Below are 26,482 nucleotides of genomic sequence, written 5' to 3'. Positions count from 1 at the left end.
CCCCCAGTCAGCGCCATTGGCCCGCACCCGGGGGGCGGGGGCTTCCGCGTCTCCTGATTGGTGGAGCGGATCAGGTTCGTTCAGCGCCTCCACTGCTGTAACTGTGGATGCGAGCTCCATGGGGAGGGGCTTGTCGCTGCGCTGAATGGAAACGATTGGCTTTTAGATCTGTCAATCTGAAGCTGGAGGCCCTAAAGTGGGGAGGAAAAGGGTGGGATAAAGAGGAACCGGAGCGTGGAGGACGTGTGGTTGCTAAAAGCGGTGTGAAGAATTTTGCAATCGGCCTCTGCAAGAAGTGGGTGGGTAGAGGAGGCGGAGCAAGGAGATGTTGGGAGGGACCCCGGAGTTCCGGACACCCGGCTTACGGTTCAGCCTCGCTTGATGGGCGGGCCCTGACAGTGCCGTCCCGCCCTCCGAGCGGAGTTTACTTACTTAAGAGGAACCATCGAGACCTTTGGAGGACTTGCTAGCCTAGAGCGTCCAAACCCCTCGCTCCGATCACGTTTCCGTTTCCGCTAAGGCAGTAGCGGTTGGTGAGCATCATGGCAACCGTGGTAAGTGTTGGCGCGTGGAAGAGGGGAGACACGAACCCACACTCTCGAGTCTCAGGGAGGCCCGGAACCCTGGTCTGAGGGAGGAGGGCTGGGCCTGGACCCCCGGGTCTGAGGGAGATGGGCTGGAGTCTGGATTCTGGGACTCCGTCTGAGGGAGGAGGACTGGGCCTGGACCCCTGGGTCAGAGGGAGGAAGCAGCCGAGTTCTCAAGCTCCTGGGTCTGAAGGAGTGAGAAAAGAATAGGTTGGGATACACTTAATCTCAGATCTGACCCCCATCGTGTGGGAACTCCAATTCCCAGGATCCTCTGGGCACAATCAGGGCCGGTTCTGCAGTCTCTTGCCCCGGTGTCTGCTGAGGGTTGTGTTATCTTGGGTTCCAATCCATTTGTGGTGCGAGTGGCCCTTGTGTTCGGAGGGGGACGAGCAGAAGAGGACCTGTCCTATGTCCTTGTGAGCATGAACTCATTCAGCGGGTCATTGGCAGGTCGAGTGTTGAGATCCAAAAGTGTGTCCGTGGGGAAGATCCCAGAGGTTGAGATCTTTCCATGGAACCGTTTTGGCTGTTTTCCAGCAAGTCATACAGGACTTGTTTCTGTGTGAATGCTCAATAAACTGTTACTGGAATGTTTTGGTGAACATGTGAACCCCAAGGAGCTGAGAAACAACTGAGTGATGAAATAATACGGCTTGAACTTGGGGGTTAGGCTTGGCTTCCAGATGCCTCAGTTCCTGTGGTGACCCCCAATCAAGATTAAGGAAGGGCAGGGGAGTGTGTTAAGTGTGTTGCTGTTACTATGGCAAGGAGGAGAAGGTCCATAGGGAAGAAGGAAAGGACAGTGAAATCCTGCGGATGAAATACTGGATGGTGATTACTGAGTTAGTTTCATGTGTGTATGTGTTGGGGGGCATTCTTGGGATCAAAGCCAGGGCCTGTTGGGTAAGTATTCTACCTCTGAACTACACCCTAGCCCAGTACTGGTGATTGTATTTGTTTTGGTACTAGGCTTTTTTTTTTTTTTAATGTGTGTGTGTGTGTGTGTGTGTGTGTGTGTGTGTGTGTGTGTAGTGCTGGGGATTGAGTCCTTTTTTTGGTATCAGGGATTGAACCCAGAGGTTTTTCTACCACTAAAGCAACATCCCCAGCCCTTTTTATTTATTTTGAGAAGTAAGTTGCCCAGGCTGGTCTCAAACTTTTGGACCTACAACTTCAGCCTCCCGAGTCACTGGGATTACAAACATGCGCCAACACACCCAATTCTAGTCCTGAGTTTCTAAATGATCTTGGATCCCACTGGGGCCAGCAGGCAGCAGGGTATAGAAGCTTATAGTGAAAGGAAAAGACCTTGTAGGGAGCAGGTTCTCTCAAGAGGTCTGTTTATATCAGGACAGCAAAGTTTAGCATTCCTAGATCCATGTCTTCCCCTCACAACCCCCATAAAGGATCTGTGTGTTTGGGTGAGGGGTGTTCCCAGGCTTCTGGTAGGAGCTTGGGGAGAGGATAGGGAGTGTGTCTCATGCTCCTGGGTTGCAACCTGCTAGAGGAGAAAGTAGGTAGGAAAGATCACGTAGCAAGGAAGAAGGCTTATGACCATGTGGTCAGGAAGCCTCAACCCAGGGTTCCTGAGAGAGGAAGCTTCCTCTAGATAATGTCTGTCTGCCGTCTCTGGTGGGAAAAGAGAAGAGCTGTGGAAAGGAAGGAGTTGGGGCAGGTGCTGACAGGCTGGGTTGGATGCTGGCTACTTAGTCTTCCTTTTCCTTATTGGAAATTATGAAATAGCCTTAAGTGTCAGAAAATAATATAACAGACAATCATGGGTCTACCACCTGAGTTTCTTTTTTTTAAACATCTTTATTGAGATATAGTTCATATAGCATACAATTCACACATTTGGAGTAGACTATGCTGTGGCTTTTAGTGTATTGATAGAATTGTGCAACCATCTCCACAATCAATTTTAGAACATTTTCGTCATTCTAAATAAGAACCCCTTACTTCTTTCTGAGCACCCTCTGATCTTCTTGTACCTCCCACGCTGGCCCTAGGAAACCACTGATCTACTCTATGGATTTGCCTATTCTGACTACGACATGTGGTCTTTTCTGTGGGAACTTCATTCATTTAACGTATTTTCAGAATTCATCAATATCATAGCAGGTATTGAAACATCGTTCCTGTTTATAAATGAATAGTATTCTGTTGTGGGTAGACCATATTTTTTTCATTCATTAGTTGATGGACATTTGGATTCTGTCTGCCTTTTGGCTGTTGTGAATAATGCTACCATGAGCATTCATGTACGTTTTTTTGTGTGGCTCTCCAGGGAGTCTTGAATTGTCCCGGGTGAGCCATGTCACCCCGAATGAGAAAGGATGTTGCTGGTTTCTCAAACTGGAGACACAGGAGGCCTCATGTTTTTCTTTTTTGTTTGTTTTGTTTTTTGTTTGCAGTGCTGGGGATTAAACTCAGGGGCCTCATGTGTGCTGGGCAAGTGTTCTTGCCACTGAGCTATTTCCCAGCCCATCATACATGGTTTTACATGAGCTCAATGAGGTATACTTCAGGCCACAAACATTGAGGCCTGAGGTGAACAGGAGAGGTGTGGGCTCTGCCCTTCATGGACTCACATCCAGTGGAGTCTAAAACATTGATCCAAGAGTCTTCCTCATGAGTGAGAGCTTACATAGGGTGAGTGGGTGATTGGATTCCCAAGCAAGGTCCTTTCATCTTTCTGAGCACCCAGAGGCCCTTAAACTAGTCCAGCAATGGCAGTCGTCAGGAAGGGCATCCCTTAGAGGGTAATACTTGATCTTATTCAATGGGAGGTAGGGGGAGAGAATAGGCGGCTGGACTGAGAACCAGCATGTGCAAAGTCTGATGGCAGAGAGCTGGGACATCATGGGACAGGGGTGCTGGTCAGTCAGCTGGGGCCAGATCACCTCCAGCTCTGAGCCTGCTCTGCACTGGCGTCTGCATGATTAGTGGGGATGGAGACGACTTCATTCATTCATCAGATAATTCCTGGGGTCCGAATGTATAATAGGCCCTGAGAACAGAGCTGTGAATGAGACAGACAGTCCTTGTCTTCTTGGACTCAACAGTGTAGGTGGGGTCAGTCACCTACTGGTTGGTGACAGCTCAAGGGTGAGAATGACTGGTGTTTGGTCTGATGCCTATCTATGAGGTAAAGGAACAAAGGGGTGTTTCTGCTGGGAGGCAGGAGGGAGGGACAGAGGAGGAGCTGAAGAAAGCTGGGACTATAAGTTTCCTTCCTAACAACTTCCTACACCCCCAGGCGGCCACAACCAAAGTCCCAGAGATCCGTGATGTGACGAGGATCGAGCGCATTGGTGAGTGATTGAGCTCAGGAACAGGACCTAGACCCTGCCTGCCACATGTCCTGCTCCTGTCCATTAAGGGAGGATCCTGAGTTCCAGAGTGGGGTCAGATAGGTGGCCACACGGGGCCCCAACCCAGGTTATGTTGCTAATGCTTGGCTACTCAGTGGGCTCCTGGGTGTACCTGCCTGGAAGTCGTAAAAGAGGCCCTCCACTGGTAGCTTTCTGGGGTTGATCCTGAGCCATGTGCCTCACACACCAAGAACACACCAGGGCCTGTGCTCCTTGAGGGTTGGGCCCAGGTCTGGCTCATTCCTCCCTGTGTCCGAGCACGGGGTTTCCAGAGCAGAGGCTCAGCAGACAACCTCAATTGCATGAGCCTCTGTGCTTTGGAATCTTCTCAATAACCCAGGAGGTGCATAATGATCTGTTGTCCTGTTTTTAGCTGAGCTCACTGAATCTCAGAGTCTCCACGTAACTGGCCCACCTCACACAGCAAACAGCCAGGTCCAGGAGCAGAAAGTTGAGGCACAGTGGCTAGCAAAGTACAGCCCCTAGATGGACTTCTTTTGGAGGAAAGAAACTGAACTCATTCATTCAGAGCCTCTGAGAAAGGCAGGAAGGGATTATGGCTCTGAGCTTGGCTTCTGGAAGCTTATTGCTAGAGTCTGAGCTCAACTTCTGCCACTTCTGAGCTTGTGGCTAGGGACTTCATCTCTCCGTGCCTCAGTTTCCTTGTCTGCAAAATGGAGCTAAGATAGTTCACCTTGGTAAACATAAAATTCAATAAGATAATCTGTATGAAGCACTTGTGTAGGTATCAAGAGTACTTTACCCATCAAAGGACCAGGTCTTGCTGGGAGCTGAGGACCTGGTGAAGACTAGCACCACCTTGTAGCTTCGGTTTAATGCTTATAGTCTACCACAGCGGTTGGCAAATCTTTTCTTAAAGGGCTAAATGAAAAATCTTTGATGAAACTTACTCAACACTTCCACAGTGCAAAAGCAGCATAGTTGGTGAATGTGTCAGTGTAACTATGTTCCAATAAAACTTTATTTGCAAAGCCCATAGGCTGTAGTTTGCTGGGCCCTATTCTGGTGTGAAGCACTGGAGTTCTGTCTTCACTCTCACTGGCTGTGTGGTCTGGGGTATAGAACTTGACACCTCTGTGTTCACTCCAACCACCCCTGTGTGGGAGGGCCTGGGGCTATTGTCATTGATCTCCAGAAGTGCTCCCTGGGTGATAGTAGCCGGAGCTCTTGTTTCTCAGGGTTATGTGGAATGAAACTACTGCGAGTGCTATAGTCAGCCATAAATACCAAGTAATTATAATTGTTCACCCTCATGGTTGGGTTCTTGAGCTGATTATGTGCTATACCAGGACTCAGTGATTTTAGTCCAACCACAGTGTATCCTAGAAGCAGCTCCAGTTAATTGAGCATTTATGTTCATCCATCCTCTTAGTGGGGTGGAGATTTGGGTCCCCTTTTTGATCAAAAAGAATATCAGAGGTTGGAGGGAAGCCCCTCACCTCACACCAAGCGTTCTCATAAGCTGGCCAGTAACCATGTCTCCTGATTATGCCTCTACATACAGGTGCTCACTCCCACATCCGGGGACTGGGGCTGGATGATGCCTTGGAGCCACGGCAGGTAGAGCAAAGGGGACTGGGGTATGAGGGCTGCTTCATCACTGCCTTGGGCAGTGGGCAACAGGGCTCTGGGGATGTTAGGTTCTGTGTTCTGGTCTTTCAAGATTTTAAATACATATTTATAAAATTCAATCACACATGGGGGGTTTTTTTGGGGAGTACTGGGGATTGAACTCAGGAGTACTCAACCACTGAGTCACATTCCCAGCCCTATTTTGTATTTTATTTATTTAGAGACAGGGTCTCACTGAGTTTCTTAGTGCCTCGCAGTTGCTGAGGCTGGCTTTGAACTTGCAATTCTCCTGTCTTAGCCTCCCAAGCCTCTGGGATTACAAGTGTGCGCCACTGTGCCCAGCCACACATGGAGTTTTATTAAGTTAGAGTAGAGAAAACGTCTTTCTTTTCTTTTTTTTTTCAATTGTTGATGAACCTTTATTTTTTATTTATATATGGTGCTGAGAATCGAACCCAGTGCCTCACACTTCCAAGGCAAGTGCTCTACCAGTGAGCCACAACCCCATTTTTCTTTTTTCAGAAGTCCCAGGCACCAACATCTGCTTTCATTTCACTAACCAGGATGTAGTAGAAATGCAGTGGCGACCCAGTAGGAAGTCACCTCACACGCTCTCACCTCCCACCTACAGGCTTCCCAGGGCATGGTGGGTCAACTGGCAGCCAGGCGGGCAGCCGGAGTGGTGCTGGAGATGATCCGAGAAGGGAAGATTGCTGGGCGGGCGGTCCTCATTGCCGGCCAGCCGGGAACTGGGAAGACAGCCATTGCCATGGGTAAGAGGCTTCATGCGGGGCTGGGACTGTGGCTCAGCGGTAGCGCACTTGCCTGGCATGTGTGAGGCACTGGGTTTGATTCTCAGCACCACGTATAAATAAATAAAATAAAGATCTATCAACAACTAAGAAAAAAAATTTTTTAAAGGAAAAAAATTTTAAAAAAGGTCTCATGGGGCAGTTTTCCTGATCTCTGTGAAATAATTCCTCCTATGTAAGTCAGGGACAGGTTCAGCTGCATTTGATGGACAACCCAAAATCACAGTGGCTTAAACATCCAGGGTTCATTCTTTCACATAGAAGGCCCTGAAGTAGCCATTTAGGACTTCTTGAGCAGTTCCATGAGGTCTTCTATCTTCCTACCTCAACATTCTCTGTACTTGCTTGTGTGTTAAAGTTACCTCGTGTTCTAAGAAGGCTACCTATGCTCCAGCCTTCCCAGCTATTCCCCAAGCAGAGGAAGAAAAAGAATTGTATGAAGGTGTACCTTCCTACAGTTAACTCCCTTGAGGCAGCTTTCTTAGAAATCCCATGTACTTTTGACTAGAAATTGGTCCTATGGTCACCCTCTGCTGCAAAGGAGACTGAGCCATTAAGGAAGTTTAATTTTTAGATTTTTGAATTTGGATTATTGTTGCCTTAATGAGGATTCTAGAACTGAGGAAGAAAAGGAAGATGGTCGTTGAATAGACAGTTAGCAGTCCCTATAGCAGCCCACTAATGATTCATGATCTCTTTACTCAGTAGCCATCTCATTTTGTTGAACCTCATCCTTCAGAACCTACTCAGCCAGGCATGGGGTGCATGCGTGTCATCCCAGGGACTTGGGAGGCTGAGAAAGGAGGACTGCGAATTTAAAGCCAGCCTGGGCATCTTATTGAGACTCAGCAGTTTAGCAAGACCCTGTCTCAAAAAGTAAAAGAAGAACTGGGGATGCAGCTCAGTAGTAAAGCACCCCCGGGTTCAATTCTTAGTACCAAAACAAACAAACAAAAAACCCACTCAGTTATCTCAGCCTCCAGTCCTTTTTGTTTCTTATTTTGAGGCAGAGTCTTACTTAAGTTGTTCAGGCCAGACTTTAACTTGTGATCCTCCTATCTTGGTCTCTCAAGCAGCCAGGGTTACTGTAGTGCGCCTCCACCTGCTCTATTAGGCTTGCTTTGACCCGCTTTTCTTTGATTCAATTCCACCTGCGCTCAGACTGTGGAGCTAGGCAGTGAGAATCCAGATAACCAGGATTTCAGTTAGGAAAAGGCAGGAGTCACTCAGCTGTCCTGGTGTGCCTGGCCTTGACTAGACCTTGAGGACCCATAGCTCCAAGGCTTGGACTTAAGGGAGCTTCCAATCTAAGGAGGTCGCTTTAACATGGCCCCATTCTAGGTGATGTGTGCTATGGTAGAAGTAGCATAAGATGGAAGAAGCTCTTGACCCTATTAGAAGGGGAAGGGAAATGTGGCAGGTGGAAGGGGTGGCTTCCCAAATAAGTGGACCCTGGAGAGACTTGCCACAGAGGAGATGTGGGGGACCTGGTGCCAGAAGCCACCTGCCTACCCGCCTGCTTCCCCCCAGGCATGGCCCAGGCACTGGGCCCGGACACCCCGTTCACAGCTATCGCTGGCAGTGAGATCTTCTCCCTGGAAATGAGCAAGACAGAGGCGCTGACACAGGCCTTCCGCCGGTCTATTGGTGTTCGCATCAAGTGAGTGCTGGGCCCTTTGTCAGGGTGGGAGGGTTGTCCCAGCTCCCAGTGGCCAAGGGACAACCCATTTATGGTGCTGTCCTTTGCCCAAGTGCCTGTGGGAGCTGGTGATTTCTGAGGGCCCAAGTGTTGGACTGAGCCCTCAGATCTGCTCTCTGGCCAGGGAGGAGACTGAGATCATCGAAGGGGAGGTGGTGGAGATCCAGATTGATCGGCCAGCCACAGGGACGGTGAGTCTGCGAGTGTGTTCCTGGCTGAGGTCGCCTCCACCCCGGGGTTGGAGGGCAGGGTTGTCAGGTCTGTACAGAGATCAGAATTCCATAGAAAATTCTAGCTACAGGTCAAAGCTATTCAAGTACCGGCTGAATTGGCCGTGGTTTATCCCTTGTCCAGGGACCTGGTGAGCTGTGAAGACTGGGCTAGTGGAACGATGAGAGAGGAGTTCTGGAATTTTCTCACAGTTCACTTCTACCAGTTAGGCTTTAAAACCTGCTCTGTGGGATTTAAACAGCTTAGTGCCCAAAGGTGTGCCCATCTAGCCTCTGAGACAGAGGTGGTTCACTCCCTTTTCTTTAAACTAAAAATTTTCTGTTATAAATAAAACATGTATAAAGAAACATGTTTTAAAAAGTGTGAATTCTAATAAATCATTGTGAAACAAATACCCTATAACCACTCCTAAGAAAAAACTTAAATTTGCTAGCCCATCAGAACCCTTCCGTCACCGAGGCTGCCACAGAGGTGGCCATCCTTCTCTGTATTTGCTTCTTGCAGCATTTTTTTTTTTAATATTTATTTTTTAGTTTTCGGCAGGCACGACATCTTTGTATGTGGTGCTGAGGATCGAACCCGGCTTCACGCATGCCAGGCAAGCGCGCTACCGCTTGAGCCACATCCCCAGCCCTTCTTGCAATATTTTTAAAAGAGTCTTCAGCACCTAGCTGGGAGTTCTTAGATGTTATGGTTTGTCCTGCCTGTGGTTTTCTCTCTCTCCTTTTTTTTTTTTTTTTTTTTTGAGATAAAATCACAAAATGCAAAATTAGCCATTTTAGAGTGGAAATTCAGAGGCACTTAGTACATTCACACTGTCATCACCTCCATCTAGTTCTAGAGCTTTTCCACAGTCCTAAAAGGAACCTGTCCCCTAAGCATTGGGTCCTCATTCTCCCTGTCCCTCAGCCCTGGCAGCCATTGGTCTGCCTCCTGTCTCTGGACTGCCTGTTCTGGGCATTTCGTGGAAATGGACATGTTCAGTTTGTGGCCCTTTGTGTCTGGCTGCTTCCACTCTATCTGATGTTTTTGACGTTCATCTGTTTTTGTGGTTATCTTTTATATTAAGTCTCTACTGCTAATAAAATGCTTAGGAAAAGAAAACTTCAAATATACTTTAAGCCATTGACCTAATCCTTGGTCACCTTTGTCTTCGGTTTTGTATGTACATCCTCTTCTTTTTTCATATGCTCCTCATTTTTAATGGAGACTTAAAACACATCACTATATTAACTTGCAGTTTTAATAACTACAAACAGTCCTTTAAAATTAGTTCCATGTATTACCAATTAAATTTTGAATGGTAAAAATATGGCAAAATATTTAAATATGGGGAAAGCTATTTCCAAGATAAATCTTTAAACCAGATTTTTGTCATAAAAGAAGTCCACAGATGTATCTTCCCCATGAAAAATGTCAACCCAGTGGTCGAGGGCGAAGTGCGGTGATGCCACTGGCCCGGGTTTGAGGTTTTTGAGGTCCTGGCTTCCACCCCCAGCACTGCGGGGGCGGGGGGGGGGCGGTGTACAAGTAAGCCCAGAACTCCTTTTTATTCCCTCCTTTAATCCTGGCCCCTTTAATCCTGCCTCATGTCCCTACAAAAGGCTTGCAGCTTAATTCCAAACTGCAGAGATAGTCCGGATCCCTGGGGAAAGATGGGACAGTGTTAACTGAGCTTATCTTGTGGGGAGGAGGTGTGAAATTTCTCTTTTCTCCTTTTTGTTTAGCTGGTTTTTTCCCAGCCGGCTTGGGCACACCTATAGTCCCAGCTGCTCAGGATGCCGCTGGAGGATCACTTGAGCTCACAAGTTTGCTACTAGCTTGGGCAACATAATGAGACCGCATCTGAAAAGAACCAAAATCAAGACACCCTTTTTTGAGTTGAGAAGTGAACATTAGCTTATGATCCACTTTAGGCCTGTGGTACTGGTTTCAGTAACTTATGTTTATTGTATTTATGAGCAGCTTCGTTGAATTGTAATTAACATACAGTGAGCTGTACATATCAAAAGGGTTCTGCATGGCGAGCTCAGACCTGTGTGTCCCCATGTCAAGGCAGTGGGTACATCCCTCTCCCCAAAAGCTGCCTGCCCAGTTAGTTTGGAGCTGGGTAAATAGTGAATGGAGTAGGAGCAGGGAGCTTCATGGTGACATCAGAGTCCTCTGAGCCCTTTCCCTGGCTTGTCACTTTCTCAGGGTTCCAAGGTGGGCAAGCTGACCCTCAAGACCACAGAGATGGAAACTATCTACGACCTGGGCACCAAGATGATTGAGTCACTGACCAAGGACAAAGTCCAGGCCGGGTGAGCAGCTGGAGACTGCACTGAGTAGCTGGAGTTTGGGGGGAAGTTTAGGTCCTTTCCTTTCCTCACTCCTGTTCTTCCTGGTGCAGGGATGTGATCACCATCGACAAGGCCACAGGCAAGATCTCCAAGCTGGGTCGCTCCTTCACACGTGCCCGTGACTATGACGCCATGGGCTCCCAGGTGCAAATGGGGCCCTCGGATGTTTCCTTCTCCTCTCCCACTCCTTAGCCCATGGAGCCCTGCTGTCATCCTGACCTTGTATCCCTTTGGTACTCCTGGGTGTTCCCTTAACCCTAGGGTAGCTGGGACCTCTCAGCCTAGTACTGTAGCTCTGCATTGCCCCAGGCTGCCCATGGTGTCCAAAGCTTTGGGAACCCCATAACCATCAGTACTCTTCAAGGACCTAGTCTCCCTTAGACGACCCCCACCATGCCCTTCTCTGCCCTCACACCCCACCCTTGCCCTGTAGACCAAGTTTGTGCAGTGCCCAGATGGAGAGCTCCAGAAACGCAAAGAGGTGGTGCACACTGTGTCCCTGCATGAGATCGATGTCATCAACTCCCGCACCCAGGGCTTCCTGGCTCTCTTCTCAGGTCAGCATCTTTCCTCAGACACCTCTGCTCCTTGACTTTCTCTCCTTCGGCCCCTACTAGCTGTCTGCTGTTCTTTCTCAATGAGTTTGGTTCGTTCTTCTCCGTTATTGCCATCCAAGTCCCTCTCTCAGGGGGTATGAAATGGGCAGACCCTGTCCTCTTTCCTTCCTCACTGGTGCTATTTCAGACTTCCTGGTTCTTTGGTTGTTTTACCACCTTGGTCTTTCTCACCTTCGTCCATCCCTGGCATCCATCTTTTTCTATTTGCCCACCCGTCAGCCTTGGACCTGTCTCCTCTGATTTCCATGATGCCACCTGTCTCCTGCAGGTGACACAGGGGAGATCAAGTCAGAAGTCCGTGAGCAGATCAATGCCAAGGTGGCTGAGTGGCGTGAGGAAGGCAAGGCAGAGATCATCCCTGGGGTGAGTGGCCGGAGCAGTGGCCAGGGTCCTGGGCAGGTATGGTGAACAGATGGTGAGTGTGACACGTGCCCAATGGCTTCCAGGTGCTATTCATCGATGAGGTACACATGCTGGACATTGAGAGCTTCTCCTTCCTCAACCGGGCCCTGGAGAGTGACATGGCGCCTGTCCTTATCATGGCTACCAACCGTGGCATCACAAGGTGAGTGCTTGCAGATGCTTATGTTGGTGACAGGGTGCTCTAGGCGGGAGTAGTCTCAGGGAGGCAGCACAGTGGCCCTCAGTACCACAGTGGTCACACATGAAAGGTGAACTTTTCCTTCTAGTTAGGCCATGGTTCAGGGCCACAGGCAGCTCTGCCCCACAAGGAGGCCTTGCTGCTCCTGTAGCCCTTAGGCTTCAGTTCCCGGGCTGCATGCAGAGATAGCCCAGTGCTGCAGGTCATTCACTGGGGTACTCCAAGGGCTTTTTAAATTTGGGGAGAACAGTGATACCTTAGATGCTGCATAAACCTCTATAATCAATTAAGTGACTTAGAGTTAAATACTTAGTCATCAAAATTCTTAGTATTGTTTTTTACCTAAAGAAGTTGTGGAATATTCCTGAGACACACAGGGTACAACGTTTGGGTAAAACCCTCTACCCTAAGGTGTTACTGGCATTCTACTGTGGTCCCAGCTGGCTCTGCTCTCCACCTCATCCACCTTTGGAATCACAGGAATAGGAACGGAGGAGGCGAGCAGGCAGCCTGCAAGAAAGAGAATTTGGTCTGGAGGCTGTACCAGCACTTCCATGCTTGGGTGCCTGGCTGTGCCTGGCTGTGCCTGGCTGCAAGGGAGCCCAGGGAGTGTTGTCTCCAGTGCCACATGCCCAGCTGAAGCTGGATATGGGCGTGGTATCACTAAGGGAAGTGGGAGACACAGCTGCACAAGGCAGTGGCAGCTTTATCTGGCTCTATTCCTGGATGGACTTCTTGAACCTTCAGAGAAGTTCAGGAGGAAGCTGGGAATTAGCTCAGTGCTGTACATATGCTAAGTGTGTGCAAGGCCCCAGATTCCATTTCTAACTCCAAAAGAAAATCAGAAGGTAGATATCAGCTCAACCTCAATTTGCAGACCAGACCAGCAGTGACTTGTTATGGTGATGCATCTAATTGTATCAGAGCCTGAAGAGGTGCTCTGAGCCCTGTGTTTGCAGTAGCTGCAGATCAGGGTTTGAAACCCTCCGGGGCATTGGGAGGATGCTGACCAGTTTGCAGATTCCGTGTTTATGAATCTATTTTTTTGTTTCTTTTAATTTTTTTTAAGTGGTAGATGGACACAATATCTTTATTTATTTTTATGTGGTGCTGAGGATCGAATCCAGTACTTCACATGAGCAAGGCAAGCGCTCTACCACTGAGCTACAGTCCCAACGCATGCATCTGTTTGCTTGCTAACACTTATCTATAATCCCCAAATCAATTTTTCAGGGTCCACTTGCTGTCACAGGTGTGCACAGAGTGGCAAATTAAAACCTCCTGATGCCACAATCTCAGCCAAAGCTGCTGGGTGTCACTCTGCCTGCTTGTTTCAGCTCCCATGTTGTAAACCAGTGCCATTTTCCTGAACAATTTAGTGCCATGTTTGTCACTTTGTGCTTGGTTTGGTGATTTCAGTTAAAAAGTCCCTCGAGCTTAGTGCTAAGGTGCACTTAGTGTTCGTAAGCACGGGAAGGCTGGGATGAGCCTTGCAGGTATGCACTGGGCCTCAAGCAGACATGAGTGGCAGTGCTGCTGGCTAGGAGCTCAGTGTGAGAGGTCCACAGCATGTTCTCACGGAGACTTGGTGATGATTGGTTGGTGATAGTGTGGTGACCAGGGCTCACAGGGACCTAACCCTGCCTTTTTCCTCAGGAGCAGTGGCTCTGTATGTTACCAGTGACTTTACAATGCAGCTGCCATGAGTATTGAGAATTGCCTTATTTCCTGTCACTTATCATGAGCCAGGCCTGTACTTTCCCAGGTGTAGCAGGGAACAAGATAGCATGGTCCTTTTCTTTCTGGAGCTTTGTGTGGAGCAGGAAGTGGGACCTTGATCCAGTAATCCCTGGTGTAGATACCTAGGATCAGCTGAGGAGGGTGCTCGGGGGATTGACGCAGCTGGGGAAGGCTGTGCAGTGAGGAGGTGATGTAAGCGAGGAGCTGAAGGTTACGTGGTATTTAGTCCACAGAGTGGGCTGTGATGGATAGGTAGGTAGGAATATTTTGAGAAATGGGAACAGAAAGCTGGGTTCTGGGAACATCACCTGACAGCCCTTCCTGCTGTCTTCCCCAGGATCCGGGGTACCAGCTACCAGAGCCCCCATGGCATCCCCATTGACCTACTGGACCGGCTGCTTATCGTCTCCACCTCTCCCTACAGTGAGAAGGACACAAAGCAGATCCTCCGCATTCGGTAAGTTGGGTGGCCCCGTGCCCTCCCTGTTTTAGTAAGGTTGGGCGGGGCCTGCCTGGGCCTGTGGAGAGAAGTCTAAGTGGGGCATCCTGGCAGTGACATCTGACCCAGAGGAGGTACTGGTGACTGATATGGGGAAGAAAGCCTTAGATTGAGGGTCAGGAGGTCCAGGCCCACCCTGCCTCAGTGGCTCTTCTAGCTTCAGCAACCTGTGGTTCTGAGATTCATGCTCTACTTGTACCCCAAGGGTGAAGAGCCAGGGGGATCCTGCAGTCAGAGGCCCAGCTCTGGCTGAGTGTCTGTCCCCTGCCCACCCGCCTGCAGGTGTGAAGAGGAAGACGTGGAGATGAGCGAAGACGCCTATACAGTGCTAACCCGTATCGGATTGGAGACTTCCCTGCGCTATGCTATCCAGCTCATCACAGCTGCTAGCCTGGTGTGCCGGAAACGCAAGGTCAGCCAGCTGAGTCAGCCAGCAGGGGCCAGATTGAATGAATGACCCACTCCTCAAGGGCTTTCAGTGGGGACTTATATTAAGTCCCAGAGTATATGTTTTCAAAGGCAGGGAACTTTTATCCTTAGTGCCTTAGTGTTTGCTTATTTCATTTTTCTTTTTATTTTTTTTGGCAGAGCTGGGGATTGAACCTAGGGCCTTATGTACGCAAGGCAGGCACTGTACTAACTGAGCTATATCCCCAGCCCCACTTAGTGTTTGTTTCTTTATCTCTTGTCCAGGCACATAGTAGGTGCTCAGTAAATACTAATTATAAGTAGATCCTAAGTTCATCTCACAGAGGAAGAATTTGAAGGACAGAGAGGCAGGTCTGCTCATCAAAAGGTGGATGAGGCCGGATTTGAACCCAGGAGATCTGACCCAGGATCCTCTCCCTTGTCTGCCAGCCTCTGTTGCCTGGGATGTGGCAGTGGCTTGAGCTGGGGTCTGTGTGCCCTGGGCCTCTTGGGGAAGGCCCACTGAGGACTTGCCCTCCATTTTTAGGGCACAGAGGTGCAGGTAGACGACATTAAGCGGGTCTACTCACTCTTCCTGGACGAGTCCCGCTCCACGCAGTACATGAAGGAGTACCAGGATGCCTTCCTCTTCAATGAGCTCAGTGAGTGTCCCTAGTCTATGCCCAGTGCTCCCACTGTCGCTCTTGATGGGCAGCATGGGGAGCTTGGTGGGAGAACTCAGGCCCTGTCTCCAGGCCACACTGACCAGGTGGCTTCCTTCCCTTCTCCCCACAGAAGGTGAAACCATGGATACCTCCTGAGCTGGATGCCGCCTCTGTACCCGCCCTGTTTTCTACCAGAGTTCTGACACTGTGACTTTGTATAAAATGGTTTTAAAACTGAACCCAAGGTGTGCTGTGTGTGTGCCGCCCTGAGCCCACAGAAGGACACCTACGGAGTGCAGATTGAGAAGCCTTTATTGGGTGGGGAGGACTGGAGCACGGGTGGGCTCCAGAAGCTGGGGTGGGCAGTGAGTTGGGAGGGGAGGCCCTTAGAGGAAGAGGAGGCCTGGAAGTTGGGGAAGGTCACAGGCCAAGGGTTGAGCTCTGGGACCTCCGCAGTCAGAACTGCTGAGGCGACAGGGCCCACAGTGGCAGCTGAGGGCCACTGGGAAGGAAACTATGGGGTCCACACCAGGCGGGCAGCCAGGGAGCCGGATGGAGGAGAAGCGCAGCTCACGGTAGGTGCACACTGGCTGGGGCACAGGTGGCAAGGCAGCTGGCAGTACCCGAACCTGGGGGCAGAATGTGGGCGGCAATGAGCATCTGCTTGGCATCAAGTCTTGGTCTCAGATGACCATGAAATCACCCACCACCTTTCCACACACCCAGCACTAACTCCCGTCCCCCTGCCCCAGATGCCAGACCATCCATCCACCCTGCTGCCACCTCCAGTCTTGTGTGGGTGTGCAACTGAAGTGGCAGCCCCCTCCTCAGGCCAGAAGTGCTGTCCTGCCTGCTGGGTAGCTCACCATGCTGGGGCAGTAGCCAGCACAGATGCTGGTGGTGAAGGTGATGCAGACTGGGCAGGCCTCGTGCTCAGCAGCCAGGGTGGCGTTGATAGGCCGACACAATGGCCGAAGTGGCCCCCTAGAGGCCCACACCCCACTCATGCTCAGCAGCAGCCACAGCAGCAACCCCTGGGACAAGGCCAGTGCCTCAGGCCCAGCCTGAGACCTCAGCCCTTGCCCTCCAGTCTCCTGAACACACACATTCAGGACCAGGGGTCCTGCCCAGTGTCTCCATTCAGAACATTCTCTGCTTTGATCCTCTATCCCTGACACAGGCCCTCAGGGTCCACCCCACATCCCAAGGGACCCCAGATGCCCCAGTTGTTAAGATACCTACCCTCAGGTGTGCTCCACCCACTTCCCTCCTGCAGGAAGCCTGCTGGTTGTCACCCTGCTAGAAAGAGGCTTCCTTCACAGGTCACAAGACTCCCTCTATGCCAACTGTGGCCTGGGTGGAGTTGGGAGGTGCCCAAGGGCCCTACAATCTTACCTGGAGCATCTCCATTCTTGATGCCTCCCCTACTTCCTCTACCTGGCTTTATACCTGTAGGTTGTGGGGGCGGCAAGGCCACTAAGCAGTGGCAGCAAGCTGGGGTAACCTGGACACTAATCCCCCTGGGGGCGAGAGACAGACAAGGTCAGGGAAGCACAGGAGTGCTCTGCTCCTCCCCTTGGTGACTCTGGTTGCAGGGGTGAGTCACCACAGTGATGGTGAAGGCACAGACTCAGACCTGAGCCTAGTCCCTGTTGGAAGCACAAGAAGTGGGCCAGCTGGGTGTGGTTGTGCATGCCTGTTAATCCAGGGGGCTCTTTAGGCTGAGACAGGAGAATCACCAGCCTCAGCAAAAGTGAGGCACTAAGAACTCAGTGTGACCCTGTCTCTAAATAAAATACAAAACAGGGCTGGGAATGTGGCTCAGTGGTTGGATGCCCCTGAGTTTAATTCCCCGTACCCCCGCCCCCCAAAAAAATATCCCTGGGCCCATCACAGGAGGAAGGCTGTAGACTCTAAGCCAGAGGTTCTTGGCTGAAGCCACAACTCTGCTGCACTGGGACAGGCTGAAAGACAGGGTTCCCCTGGTAGAGTCCTACAGGAGTGGGTTGGGGAGCTTCAGTATTAGATTCTATGCAAAGAAAGCTTCTAAATTTCTGTGCTGAGCATCTCCCCCACACCCACATTCTCAGAGGTTAAGGCCCCAGAAACGAGTGTGATTTAGGTTATTTAACTCATCCGACTACATTAGGACCCACCCCCTCTTCTACAGAGGACTTGTCCCTTTTGCTCAGCTTCAATACAAGTTTCCTGGAGTCCCAAAAGGAGTGGGCGTGTCTGGCTCGGCCCCACCTAATGGGTGGGGCTCCTAAGCTTGGCTCCACCTCACAGTTTAGCAGGTGGGTTCGGGGACTGGACTGGCCCGGCCAGCTCAGACTAACTCTGGTTTCAAACTGCCATAGCGAGAGTTCTCGGTGCGGTAGGCTTTAGGCACGCTGTAGATGCCGGGCAAGGGCTTCCAGTGGGGGCCACCCCAAGGCGCCTCCACTGGGCAGAAGCGGTCAAGCCGGTGAAGTGGGTGCGCCGGGGGGCTGTAGGACTCCTGAGCCAGAGTCAGGGCCCCGCGGTGCGGCACGGCTGGAGTCCCCGGGCGCACGTGGGGCAAGCGGGCCCGCGGTGGTCCGGGCGGCAGTGAGAAGCGAGAAAACTGTGTCCGCTGCGAGCCGTGGCCCTGGACCTGAGGCATCTGGAACTTCCAGTAGGTCAGCGTGTCTTTGCAGGGGTATCCGGACAGCTCCTTCCTGTGGGAGGGAGGCAGCATGGGGAGGGCTGCATCCTTGGGACCAGGCTGAGCTTCAAACCTCTGATCCGAAGGAGACCGCAGACCTGAACTTTCTGCTTTTCGAGGGAGGGACACGTTTGTAGAAGCTTTAGGAAGGGGACCCGGAGACATGGAATCCGGATTCCTGGGTCGTTGAGGTACTTAAGGGCCTGGAAATTGGTGTTTTCTCATCCTTGGGAAGGAATATCTGGGGGCTCAAATACCGAAAGAAGCTCCACCCTAAGCCATCAGGACCCCGCCCCCAAATCCAAAGCCCTCTCACGAGCTCTCTGCAGGCTTCCTAACCTACCAAGTTAAGAACACCTAGATGCTAATGGAGGTAGAGGCTAGGGTCCGAACTTCGGTTCTTGAGTGTGCAAGAGTTGAAGGTTGAGTTAGAAAAGAGGACTGGGCTCCCACCGGCATCTACAGGGATGTGCTGCAGGGTGGTTCCTAGCAAGGACGTGGGCTCACTTAGTGTAGAAGCGGAAGTCTCGGGCAGAGGTGGTCAGATAGAGCTGATTGTGGTCCAGGACTCCCTTGTCGGATATTGCGAAAGGCCGGCCAGCCAGCTCAGAGCTCTTCGTCCAGGGAATTAGGGCCTGAGGGAGATTGGGTGGGGGATGGGCAAGAAAGATGCCAAGTACCCGGTTCCAAGCCCGGGGTACAGGCTCTTCCGTCTCAACATCCCTGCTGGACCAGGCCCTACTACTGTGCCCTAGATCAGAATTCCTCCCGACCAATCCCACACCAGACTACTTTAGCTTCGCTCCTTAATTCAGAACCTTTATGAGCCCTCCTGCTCCAATCCAAACACTTCTTACTAGTCAAGGAATTTAAATCCAAACCCGCAGCCACAACAAAGTAAAACATACCTTCCCCCCAGTTCCACTACCAAACATTTTTGGTTCTGTTACTGGAACTCAGCAGTATTTTAGGCAACAATTCCACTTTACCTTTTCCTCGCCAGCTAAACCTAATCTCACCTCCCATCCCTACCCGGTCTCAGAATACTCTAGTCTCGTCCCCAGGGACAGAGAGCCACCTGGTCCGGTCTCACCAGCCTAAGGCTTCTATTTAGCTCTGCACCAGCCTCGCCGTCCCTACCACCTTTAGGCTCCGCCTCAAAAGGCCCAAGCCCCGCCCCAGCCTCTGTATCCCGTTTTTGGCTCTACATCCTTTAACCATGCCAGAAAAGCAAAATTCCTTTTGGCTCAGCCCCAGGATTCCCTAGCCTGCTCCCTAACCTCAGAGCCCCTCCGACCCTGCCCCAGAGGCTCCAAACTCTGCGTGGTAGCACCAGCACCGTCTGCCACTACGCTACCTGGGAAGGGCCCCCGCGATGGTGGTCTGCCAGCTCCAAGGGCTGGGGCCCGACGTAGGAGACGACGCGCTGGTCCTGGCTGGGCCAACCCCTGTACTGTGCCTTGGTCTCGCTGCTGTGGTGTTTTGTGATCAAGGGGAGGCGCCAGCCTCGGTGTCTGAGCTGCACGAAGGTGACCCAGAGAACCAAGGTGAGGACAGGGGACTCCATTGTGGTCCCCAACCCTATCCTCCTATGGACTCCAGAATCCCAGAACCTTACTTTTTCTCCTAAGGTCTTAATCCCTAGTGTACGCATGGGGTCCGCAGGCTCTGGGGCTTTGGGCTGAGCGTAGGGCCCACCCAGGCTTTTGGGCACATGGGCCGAACTGTAGGTCGTCTCCCATCTGCTGATGACTTCGTCGAAATCCCAGATGTGTAAATGATGCCTTGCGGCGGGGGGTAGGGGCTCAGCGACCGTGGACTGAGGAGAAGGCGCAGCAAATGAGCCAAAAAGACTCAGGAGTCCGCCCTGCCCCCTGTCCCAGTTCCTTCAGCCCGTGGTCCCTTCAGCATCCAGGTTCCCGGACCCCTTCTCTCTCAGGCCCAGGACTCCAGGACCCTCCTCCGACAGCCAGGGGTCCAAACCCCCAATCCCCTTTTCTCTCAGCACCCAGGTCTCTGTATCATTAAGCCCGTCTATGGTCCTCTCACCTGTACAGAGGGCGGGGGAAAGGGCGCGGAGGGGATAATGTGGTGGGCAACGCCACTGCTGGTTAGATGCCAATCCGGCCAGGATCCAGGCACCTCGGTTCCAGAAATGGGAGACCACGGGGGGCCATAGCGCAGGGCTAGGGTCCTACTCGCCATGGTCCCACCCCCCAGCCGGCGGCCTAGCTGGAGCTGGCTTGTTGTTGCTGTTGCCAGGTGACAGAATCCGCCCACCCTGAACCCAGCCAATGAAGGACCAGCCGGCTCCTGGATCGATGGAGACACTTGGGATAGAGACAGAGACTTTGAGAAAGGTGGACAGGGCCCCAAATAGGGGCATAGAAACCGATACACGGGGAGGGTGTGGAGACTGGGGGAGAGGGAAGGGGAGGGGCGGGCCAAACGAGGGAAGGGGGCGGAGGCGGGGGGGGGGGGGAGGAGAGAAGGAGATCGGAGAGTTTCGGAGGGGGAGAAGGGAGGCAGACGCCAAAAAGCAGACTCAAGAGAAGCAGGAGGAAAGAGAGACCTCTTAGCACATCAAGGAATCCTTCAGAAATACCCCCTTTCCTATAGGGTTCAAACCCTCCAGATGCCTCCCCCTCTGCCAGGCCTGCCCACCTCGGAGTAACGAATTCCAGACCGCAGGGTCGCTCCCCTCCACCCATGTGTGCTGAAGGAGCAGCGGCGCCGCCAGCCATCCTGCCTGCCTTTGATTTGGCTGAAAACTTCCACCTGGGTATAGGAGGAGGGAGCGCAGAGAAGAGACCCCAAGAGAAATCCACAGGGAAATACTTGAGGGGAAAAGGGGGGTGGGAAAGCATGTGCTACTAAGAGACTAGAGACACAGGAAATTAGAGAGACAGAGGGAGATGACAAAAAAGAGAGGAATCAAGGAGATGTAGAAACAGGCAGCAAACCCTGTCCTGTCCAGGGGCTAGTCTCAGGCCATGGAGGGGGGCAGGGCTATCTAGGTCCTTAGCACAAAGCTGGACCTAATTTGTGGGTGTGTGGGGGGGTGTGTGTGCGCGCGGGGGCGCGCATGCATGCATGCATGTGAGTGCCTACACATGTACACAGGTGTGGGACAATGCAGTGGTAATACATGGGCATTTTGAGAGTGTGGGGACTTCCCTTGTCACCTCCTCACTAAAATGAGCTATTGGTCAAGGCTTTTGCCTCCTCAGCCCCCCATCATTTCATCCACCAGTTCTATCTTCAGACAGGGAAAACTGAGGCTGCCTTCTGCAGCCTGGCCCAGGGTTCATTGCCACCGCCCCCCGCATACCATCCAGACCTCGAAGACACTGTTGGATTTTCCTGGTCCTACTCAAAGCCTCTCAGTGTCCACTGAGCCCTTATCCCAGGTGAGGGCAGGCCAACTGTCAGAGCCTACTCAAGTTAGACAACTTTAAGACATATTCCATTTCCAATGTGGGGTAGAGGTTGGTACAGGAAAGTGGAGCTAGAAACCTGAATCCAACTCCCCAGCCAGGGTTGGAGGATCCCGCATCATCCTGATAGTTCCTCTTATGATACAACCCCGTGTGTGCTCCCACTGTGATGGGCAGCTGGCCTACTACCTCAAAACAGAATACCCTTTTTAAGCCAACATTTGCCCTCTGACCAAGAAGGAGTTCTCATTTGAAAGTATGCTCCCAGATAATTAAAAGCCTTCCATAGACCATGTTTCTCAAGGTCCTCTGGCTAGTTGCTTGCATGTTCCAGTTTCTACTCAGCTACCACCCACTTCTTGACACATTCCTTCCTTGTCCCTCTCTCCAGAGTGGGTAAGGCAATGTCCTCTGAGCTTGAGAGGTCAGCAACTTAAAACCAAGGGCCTCTGGTTGGGGTTGTGGATCAGTGGTAGAGCACCTAGCACATGTGAGCCACTGGGTTCTATCCTGAGCACCACATGAAAATAAAGTTATTAAAAAAAAAAACAAGGGCCTCTGATGGTCAAATCCATGAGAACCAATCTGAGCAGTAATGTATTGGGGCTGATTAAACAGTAAGCACTCAGTAAATATTGGCTATTATTGTTATTTCCATGATTACCTTTCAAGCTCCTTCAGGAGAAGTCCTATTTATTCTTTGAAACCCCATTTGCTTTAGTTGTACATCCTGCATGGACTGAGATCTTAAAATTAGAGAGCTTTGATTTTGTGATCACTTAAGTTCCCAAACTGAGGCCCTTAGAGCAGCCAGGCCATCCTTGAAGTCCCTGAGCATCCAGATCTCTTCTTTGCCTGATCAGTTTCTGGGCATGGGCCTTATGCCCGGCCATTCCGGCTGAGTAGTGTGCAGACGCAGGCAGTGTCAATTCGTATCCATCGCCAGCCCACACGGCCCTGGGCATCAGAAGTCAATGCCCGCACATAAGACTGCTTGGCCTTGCACTCGGACACCCAGTGCTTCCGGTCCACGCCCCGGCAGCTTCCTCCACCTGCACCAGGACCATCTTCCCCAGCACCATCAGTCTTGCAACGTGTCTCGAAGAAGTACTGCCGGAGGGGGCTGCCACCAGCTGCAGGCACCTCACCTAGCACCTCCACCTCTCGCCCACGTAAGTCCACAGCTGTCCGACGGTCTGTCACCCAGCCGCTCACTGCGTCACAAACAGCCAGCTCACCCCGTCGACTTGCTGGTGCCTTCTCGCTCACCCCACGCCGACTGCGGTTGGCTGGGGCACCCGCTGGCTCCCCAAAGGCCCCAGCCTCCAGTAGGAAGAGCAGAGGGGGTCCAGCAGGGGCAACCCTGGACAGGGCTACTCGGGGAGACAGAAGGTCCCACTCAGGGGCCAGAAATGGGGGCAGTGTTGAGGGTGGAGGATGGAGCTCCGCTGGGACACTGGGGAGGAAGAAGAGCAGGAGGATGGGGAGGGAGTAGGAGGGGTGGGGGAGCATCTCTCGGGCACCTGAGGACAGACAGAGGGAGGCTGGGGTTAGAGAAGAGGTAGAGATCTCCAAGGAGCGGAAGGTGGGAACCACAGGGGGATTATATACTAGAACTAGGAAAGCCCTAGGGGAACCCTATGTTCTCAGACTTGGGTAACGCCCAACTTGTAAATTAATAATAATTATTCAATTACTTTTACTTCATAGCCAATCAAATGGGGAAATGCAGGCTCAGAGAAGTTATTGACTTGCACCAGGTCTCACAGCCAGTAATGGCAGAGGTGGGGTTTGAACTCTGAGCAACTCCACTTGGCCCTCCTGCCTCTAAAACCCCCAGGAATCCTAAGTCCTGTAGCTTGGAGGACAGTCCAAAACTTTGAAACCTGGAATTTGGAATCCTAGGGAGTCCCATTTTCAGCCCCAAATTACCACTAACTTCCCATCTCATGTCTGTCCTCATTTTTCCTGAGTATGAAACTGACCTTGGGCTGGGAGAGGCTGGTGGGGTGTGGTTATAGCTGTTTGTCTACAACATTCTGGAAGCCTGGAGAAATCTGGGAAGCAGCAGGTGTTTGCCAGACCTGTCAACACCTCCTCCACCTTGAGGCTCCGGGGCTGGGGGACCCTGTGGAGGACACAGGTGGCCCCCTCCTTCCTGACATCTCAGGAGAGGGAGGGGGCAACCACCTGAGGGAAGAAGGGGACAGACAGATTATATAGGCAGGTGGGGGAGGGGCTTGAGCCCCTGAGCACCCCCTTCCCAGACAGTGAACGCCAGGCCCCTTCCCAGATCCCCCCTCCCTGCCCAGGTGATGGCTTCTGGCAGGATGGGAAGCAGATGGGGGAGAAGAGGGGAGGGGAGAGGCTGCAGATGAAGGAGACTGGAAAAGATTACATCTCCCCTCCTCCCATTCATCTCCCAGACAGGGCGGGGGCGGGGCTGGCCTGGCCTGGACACCCAGGTCCTGAGGGCCCACACTCAAGAAGCCCTGGGTCCCCGAGGCTGCTTCCTGGAATGTTCCCTCCTCACGGGACAGGCCAGGGCCCGCCCAAGACTTCTACTGCACATACCTGGAGTGGCTGCCTGCCCTGGCTGGGAGACGGGGAGATGGGAAGGTTGGGGTGTGAAAAAGAGCGCAGGTTGATCCAACCAGGACCGGGAGTGTGTCCCCAGCTGTCTCCACCCTCAGACTAAGCGTCCTGGTCCCCAGCTGCCTCCTTCGGACCAAGGAGTCCAGGCGCCTCCTAAGCCCCAGCCTGCCACTCCTCCAACCCCGGAGTTCTAGAGTTTAGAACCTCCGGGTACAAAAAAGTGCGAACAGGGTCCCTGTCTCTTCCCCCAGGAGATTAGGGCTGGGGACGCGGACCGAGTCGCGACTGGGGCAACCAGCTCGGCGTCTGGGACACTTTCCTCGTGCCTCAGTTTCCTCCGCCAAGCCCCGCCCTCCCGGCCCCGCCCCGCCCCCGCCCCTCCCTACCCGAGGGCAGGGCGACCCGGACGCCGGGATCCCGGAGGAGGAGGCGCGAGGCTCTTACCTGGTGCGCCCTCCTCGGCTCCCCGGCTGCCCCGGGTGCGGCGGCGGCTCCTCCTCCGGCTCGCTGGCTGCAGGGACGCCCGCTGGCCGCCGGCTCCGCGCGGCTCGCGCTCGGGAGGGCCTGGGTCGGGGCGGGGGCGGGGCGGCGCCCGACGGCGGAGGAGGGGCGGGGGATCCCGCCTTGCACGCGCGTGCCGGGACCTCGGAAGCCCGGCCTGGCTCGCGCAGCCCCCGCACCGCGGTCCCAGGAGTCGGGGCCCAGCCCCTCCTCCCTCAGACCCGGGAGACCAGGCCCCCGCCCCCGCTCCAGACCCCGGGGTACCAACCCCAGCCCTCCTCCCTCAGACCAAGGGTCCTGGATCCCAGCCTTCCTCCCTCAGATTCGTGTGTCTAGACCCAGTTCTCCTCCCTCGGATCCAGGGTCCAGGCCCTCCTCTTTCAGGCCCTCCCTCAGATCCAGGGGTACCGGCCCTCCAGCCCCTCCCCGCTCAGATCCAGAGGTCCAGGCCCCAGCCCTCCTCCCTCACACCCAGGAGATGGGCCTGAGATCCTATGCAGTCTTTTGCCAATTCGGTGTCAATCTGGGGACAGATTCCCACCCTCTGCTCTCACCCCCACTTTCCCAGGAGCTCCCCGCCAGACATTAACCAGCTGGGCTTGGGCAGCGATAAGGCCCGACGCCTCAGAGACAGTGGATGTGGGGGGCTCTCCTACAGAGTCCTGTCTCCTGGAATTTCCTGGGTGGGGACTGGGGAGAGGGTCTTGTCCTGAGCTCAGTCAAGAAAAATTCAAGGTATTAAAGGACTCGGGGACAAAAATGTTTTAAGAACAGGGTGACCTGTCTAGAGAAACTGAAATGATTCAGATGCAGAGGGGAGGAGAAGCCACAGAAATAGAGGGAAAAGGACAGAAACTAAGGGAAAGAGGCTGGCAAAGACCTAGGGATGGGGAACAAAGACCTGGGCAGAGAAGACAGAGGGGCAGACATCCCAACAGAAGGGGAGGGGACCCGGGGAGGGACAGGGCCTCGGAGAGAGCCCTTAAGAGATGAGATAGGAGCTAGCTAGTCCGGGACGGTCCTATGGGTGGCTGGGCCTTCACCCTACCACACCTCCATCCTGGGACTCTGCTCCCCTTCTCTGAGCTATTTTTAGAAAGAAAGCCGACACCTGCCTTGTGGGGGTCATCAGGCACCCCTCCCTCAGCCTAAATATAGCATGGCAAGGTGGCAGGAAGGGTGTCCCCGGATTAGGGTGTTCCCCTCTCTGTCCCATGGCAGCCAAGGCAACACAGAGGGCGGCTCCAGTTGTTTACTGGAGGTGGGGAAAGGGCCACTTCCCAGTCTGAATGACGTACCATTCCCGTCACCTCTGTGACCTCTTGACACTCCCCCCCATCCAGGCACAATCCACTCCCTGAGAAGAGGACGCTGTGTAATTTCCAGGCCCTGAAGGGTAACAGGGATGAGTGTTCAAAGAGGAGGAACCGGGAAACAGCCTGCGGCCCTTCTCTGGGTCTCTCCTCTCTTGGTCTCTTACTCTTCCCAGCCCTCTGCCCTCCTCTTTCTTGCCCTTGGAATTCTCTCTTCTGCTGGGATTGGTCCTCTCTCCAGGTCTCCTGAGTGTCTCTATGATGGGTTCTGCACCCTATTACTCTGCTTTGTCTTTTGCTGTGAAGAGGGGAGTCTGTCTCCATTTCTGTCTCTGAATGTAACTTTTTATCCATTTCAAAAAGAATGACTGCCTAAAGGTATTTTTTTTTCAACCATTATCAAACTCCTCCTGCCATCTGTATCTTCTCACTTGTTGTATAAAAAATGTTAGTTTAGGGCGTGGGGCTGTGGCTCAGTGCTAGAGCGCTCCCCTAGAATATGCAAGGTGCTGGGTTCAATCCTCAGCACCACATAAAAATAAATAAGTAAAAGGTATTGTGTCCGACTACAACTTAAAAAAACCATTTTTTTAAAAAAAGGTAGTTTAATTAAATCTGGAGTTTCCAAACTGAATATCTTTGCTATATTCTGAGTTGCTTAGATGGGCTCACAGGGAGGTGGGTCCTCAAACCAATTTCCCTCTCGTGCTTCAAAGGAAGAGTTTATTTGACTCAAAAAAGGGGTGCTAATGAAGAGCTAAAAATAATAACGGCAACAC

General features: G+C 52.4%; 4 protein-coding genes across 4 annotated transcripts; 1 reads left to right on the top strand and 3 right to left on the bottom strand.

Annotated features, from left to right (window-relative positions):
• Positions 1-190: 190 nt before the first annotated feature.
• On the top strand, positions 191-15,410 carry Ruvbl2 (RuvB like AAA ATPase 2). Its single transcript, XM_005336653.5, has 15 exons — positions 191-554; positions 3,850-3,904; positions 5,490-5,545; positions 6,189-6,330; positions 7,900-8,029; positions 8,193-8,259; positions 10,496-10,602; positions 10,692-10,785; positions 11,075-11,198; positions 11,527-11,621; positions 11,705-11,823; positions 13,937-14,056; positions 14,381-14,510; positions 15,054-15,168; positions 15,302-15,410. Exons 1-15 carry the CDS (start codon positions 543-545, stop codon positions 15,325-15,327), a joined length of 1,392 nt encoding a protein of 463 aa, XP_005336710.1. The 5' UTR covers positions 191-542; the 3' UTR covers positions 15,328-15,410.
• A 55-nt stretch (positions 15,411-15,465) lies between these two features.
• Positions 15,466-16,865, bottom strand: Lhb (luteinizing hormone subunit beta). Its single transcript, XM_078033332.1, has 3 exons — positions 16,808-16,865; positions 16,038-16,354; positions 15,466-15,800 (listed from the first exon to the last, which is right to left on the bottom strand). The coding sequence occupies exons 1-3, from the start codon at positions 16,863-16,865 to the stop codon at positions 15,558-15,560; spliced, it is 618 nt and encodes a 205-aa protein (XP_077889458.1). The 3' UTR covers positions 15,466-15,557.
• On the bottom strand, positions 16,339-20,193 carry Saxo3 (stabilizer of axonemal microtubules 3). Its single transcript, XM_040279757.2, has 5 exons — positions 19,907-20,193; positions 19,476-19,676; positions 19,215-19,376; positions 18,365-18,492; positions 16,339-17,870 (listed from the first exon to the last, which is right to left on the bottom strand). The coding sequence occupies exons 1-5, from the start codon at positions 20,060-20,062 to the stop codon at positions 17,501-17,503; spliced, it is 1,017 nt and encodes a 338-aa protein (XP_040135691.2). The 5' UTR covers positions 20,063-20,193; the 3' UTR covers positions 16,339-17,500.
• Positions 20,194-21,864: 1,671 nt separating this feature from the next.
• Ntf4 (neurotrophin 4) lies at positions 21,865-24,512 on the bottom strand. The gene is made up of 3 exons (XM_078033253.1): positions 24,334-24,512; positions 23,280-23,484; positions 21,865-22,817 (listed from the first exon to the last, which is right to left on the bottom strand). The coding sequence occupies exon 3, from the start codon at positions 22,804-22,806 to the stop codon at positions 22,174-22,176; it is 633 nt and encodes a 210-aa protein (XP_077889379.1). The 5' UTR covers positions 22,807-22,817; positions 23,280-23,484; positions 24,334-24,512; the 3' UTR covers positions 21,865-22,173.
• Positions 24,513-26,482: the final 1,970 nt, after the last annotated feature.

This window comes from Ictidomys tridecemlineatus, chromosome 15 (assembly GCF_052094955.1).
Source record: "Ictidomys tridecemlineatus isolate mIctTri1 chromosome 15, mIctTri1.hap1, whole genome shotgun sequence".
NCBI classification, from domain to species: domain Eukaryota; kingdom Metazoa; phylum Chordata; class Mammalia; order Rodentia; family Sciuridae; genus Ictidomys; species Ictidomys tridecemlineatus.
The sequence above is the reverse complement of the archived record's forward strand: the minus strand, read 5'-3'. Positions and strand labels throughout refer to the sequence as shown.

What these genes read in the sequence shown, in the direction of transcription:
- Ruvbl2 (XM_005336653.5), top strand. An exon ending in ATGCCTTGGAGCCACGGCAG is followed by an intron (nt 5,546 to 6,188) that starts GTAGAGCAAAGG and finishes TCCCACCTACAG; the next exon opens with GCTTCCCAGGGCATGGTGGG. An exon ending in TCTATTGGTGTTCGCATCAA is followed by an intron (nt 8,030 to 8,192) that starts GTGAGTGCTGGG and finishes CTCTCTGGCCAG; the next exon opens with GGAGGAGACTGAGATCATCG.
- Lhb (XM_078033332.1), bottom strand. Translation starts at nt 16,865, where the DNA reads ATGCACAACCACACCCAGCTGGCCCACTTCTTGTGCTTCCAACAGGGA. An exon ending in CCAACAGGGACTAGGCTCAG is followed by an intron (nt 16,355 to 16,807) that starts GTCTGAGTCTGT and finishes GTGGACCCTGAG; the next exon opens with GGCCTGTGTCAGGGATAGAG. An exon ending in CTGGCTACTGCCCCAGCATG is followed by an intron (nt 15,801 to 16,037) that starts GTGAGCTACCCA and finishes TTCTGCCCCCAG; the next exon opens with GTTCGGGTACTGCCAGCTGC.
- Saxo3 (XM_040279757.2), bottom strand. Translation starts at nt 20,062, where the DNA reads ATGGCGAGTAGGACCCTAGCCCTGCGCTATGGCCCCCCGTGGTCTCCC. An exon ending in TTAAGACCTTAGGAGAAAAA is followed by an intron (nt 19,377 to 19,475) that starts GTAAGGTTCTGG and finishes ACCTTCGTGCAG; the next exon opens with CTCAGACACCGAGGCTGGCG. An exon ending in ATCGCGGGGGCCCTTCCCAG is followed by an intron (nt 18,493 to 19,214) that starts GTAGCGTAGTGG and finishes AATCTCCCTCAG; the next exon opens with GCCCTAATTCCCTGGACGAA.
- Ntf4 (XM_078033253.1), bottom strand. Translation starts at nt 22,806, where the DNA reads ATGCTCCCCCACCCCTCCTACTCCCTCCCCATCCTCCTGCTCTTCTTC.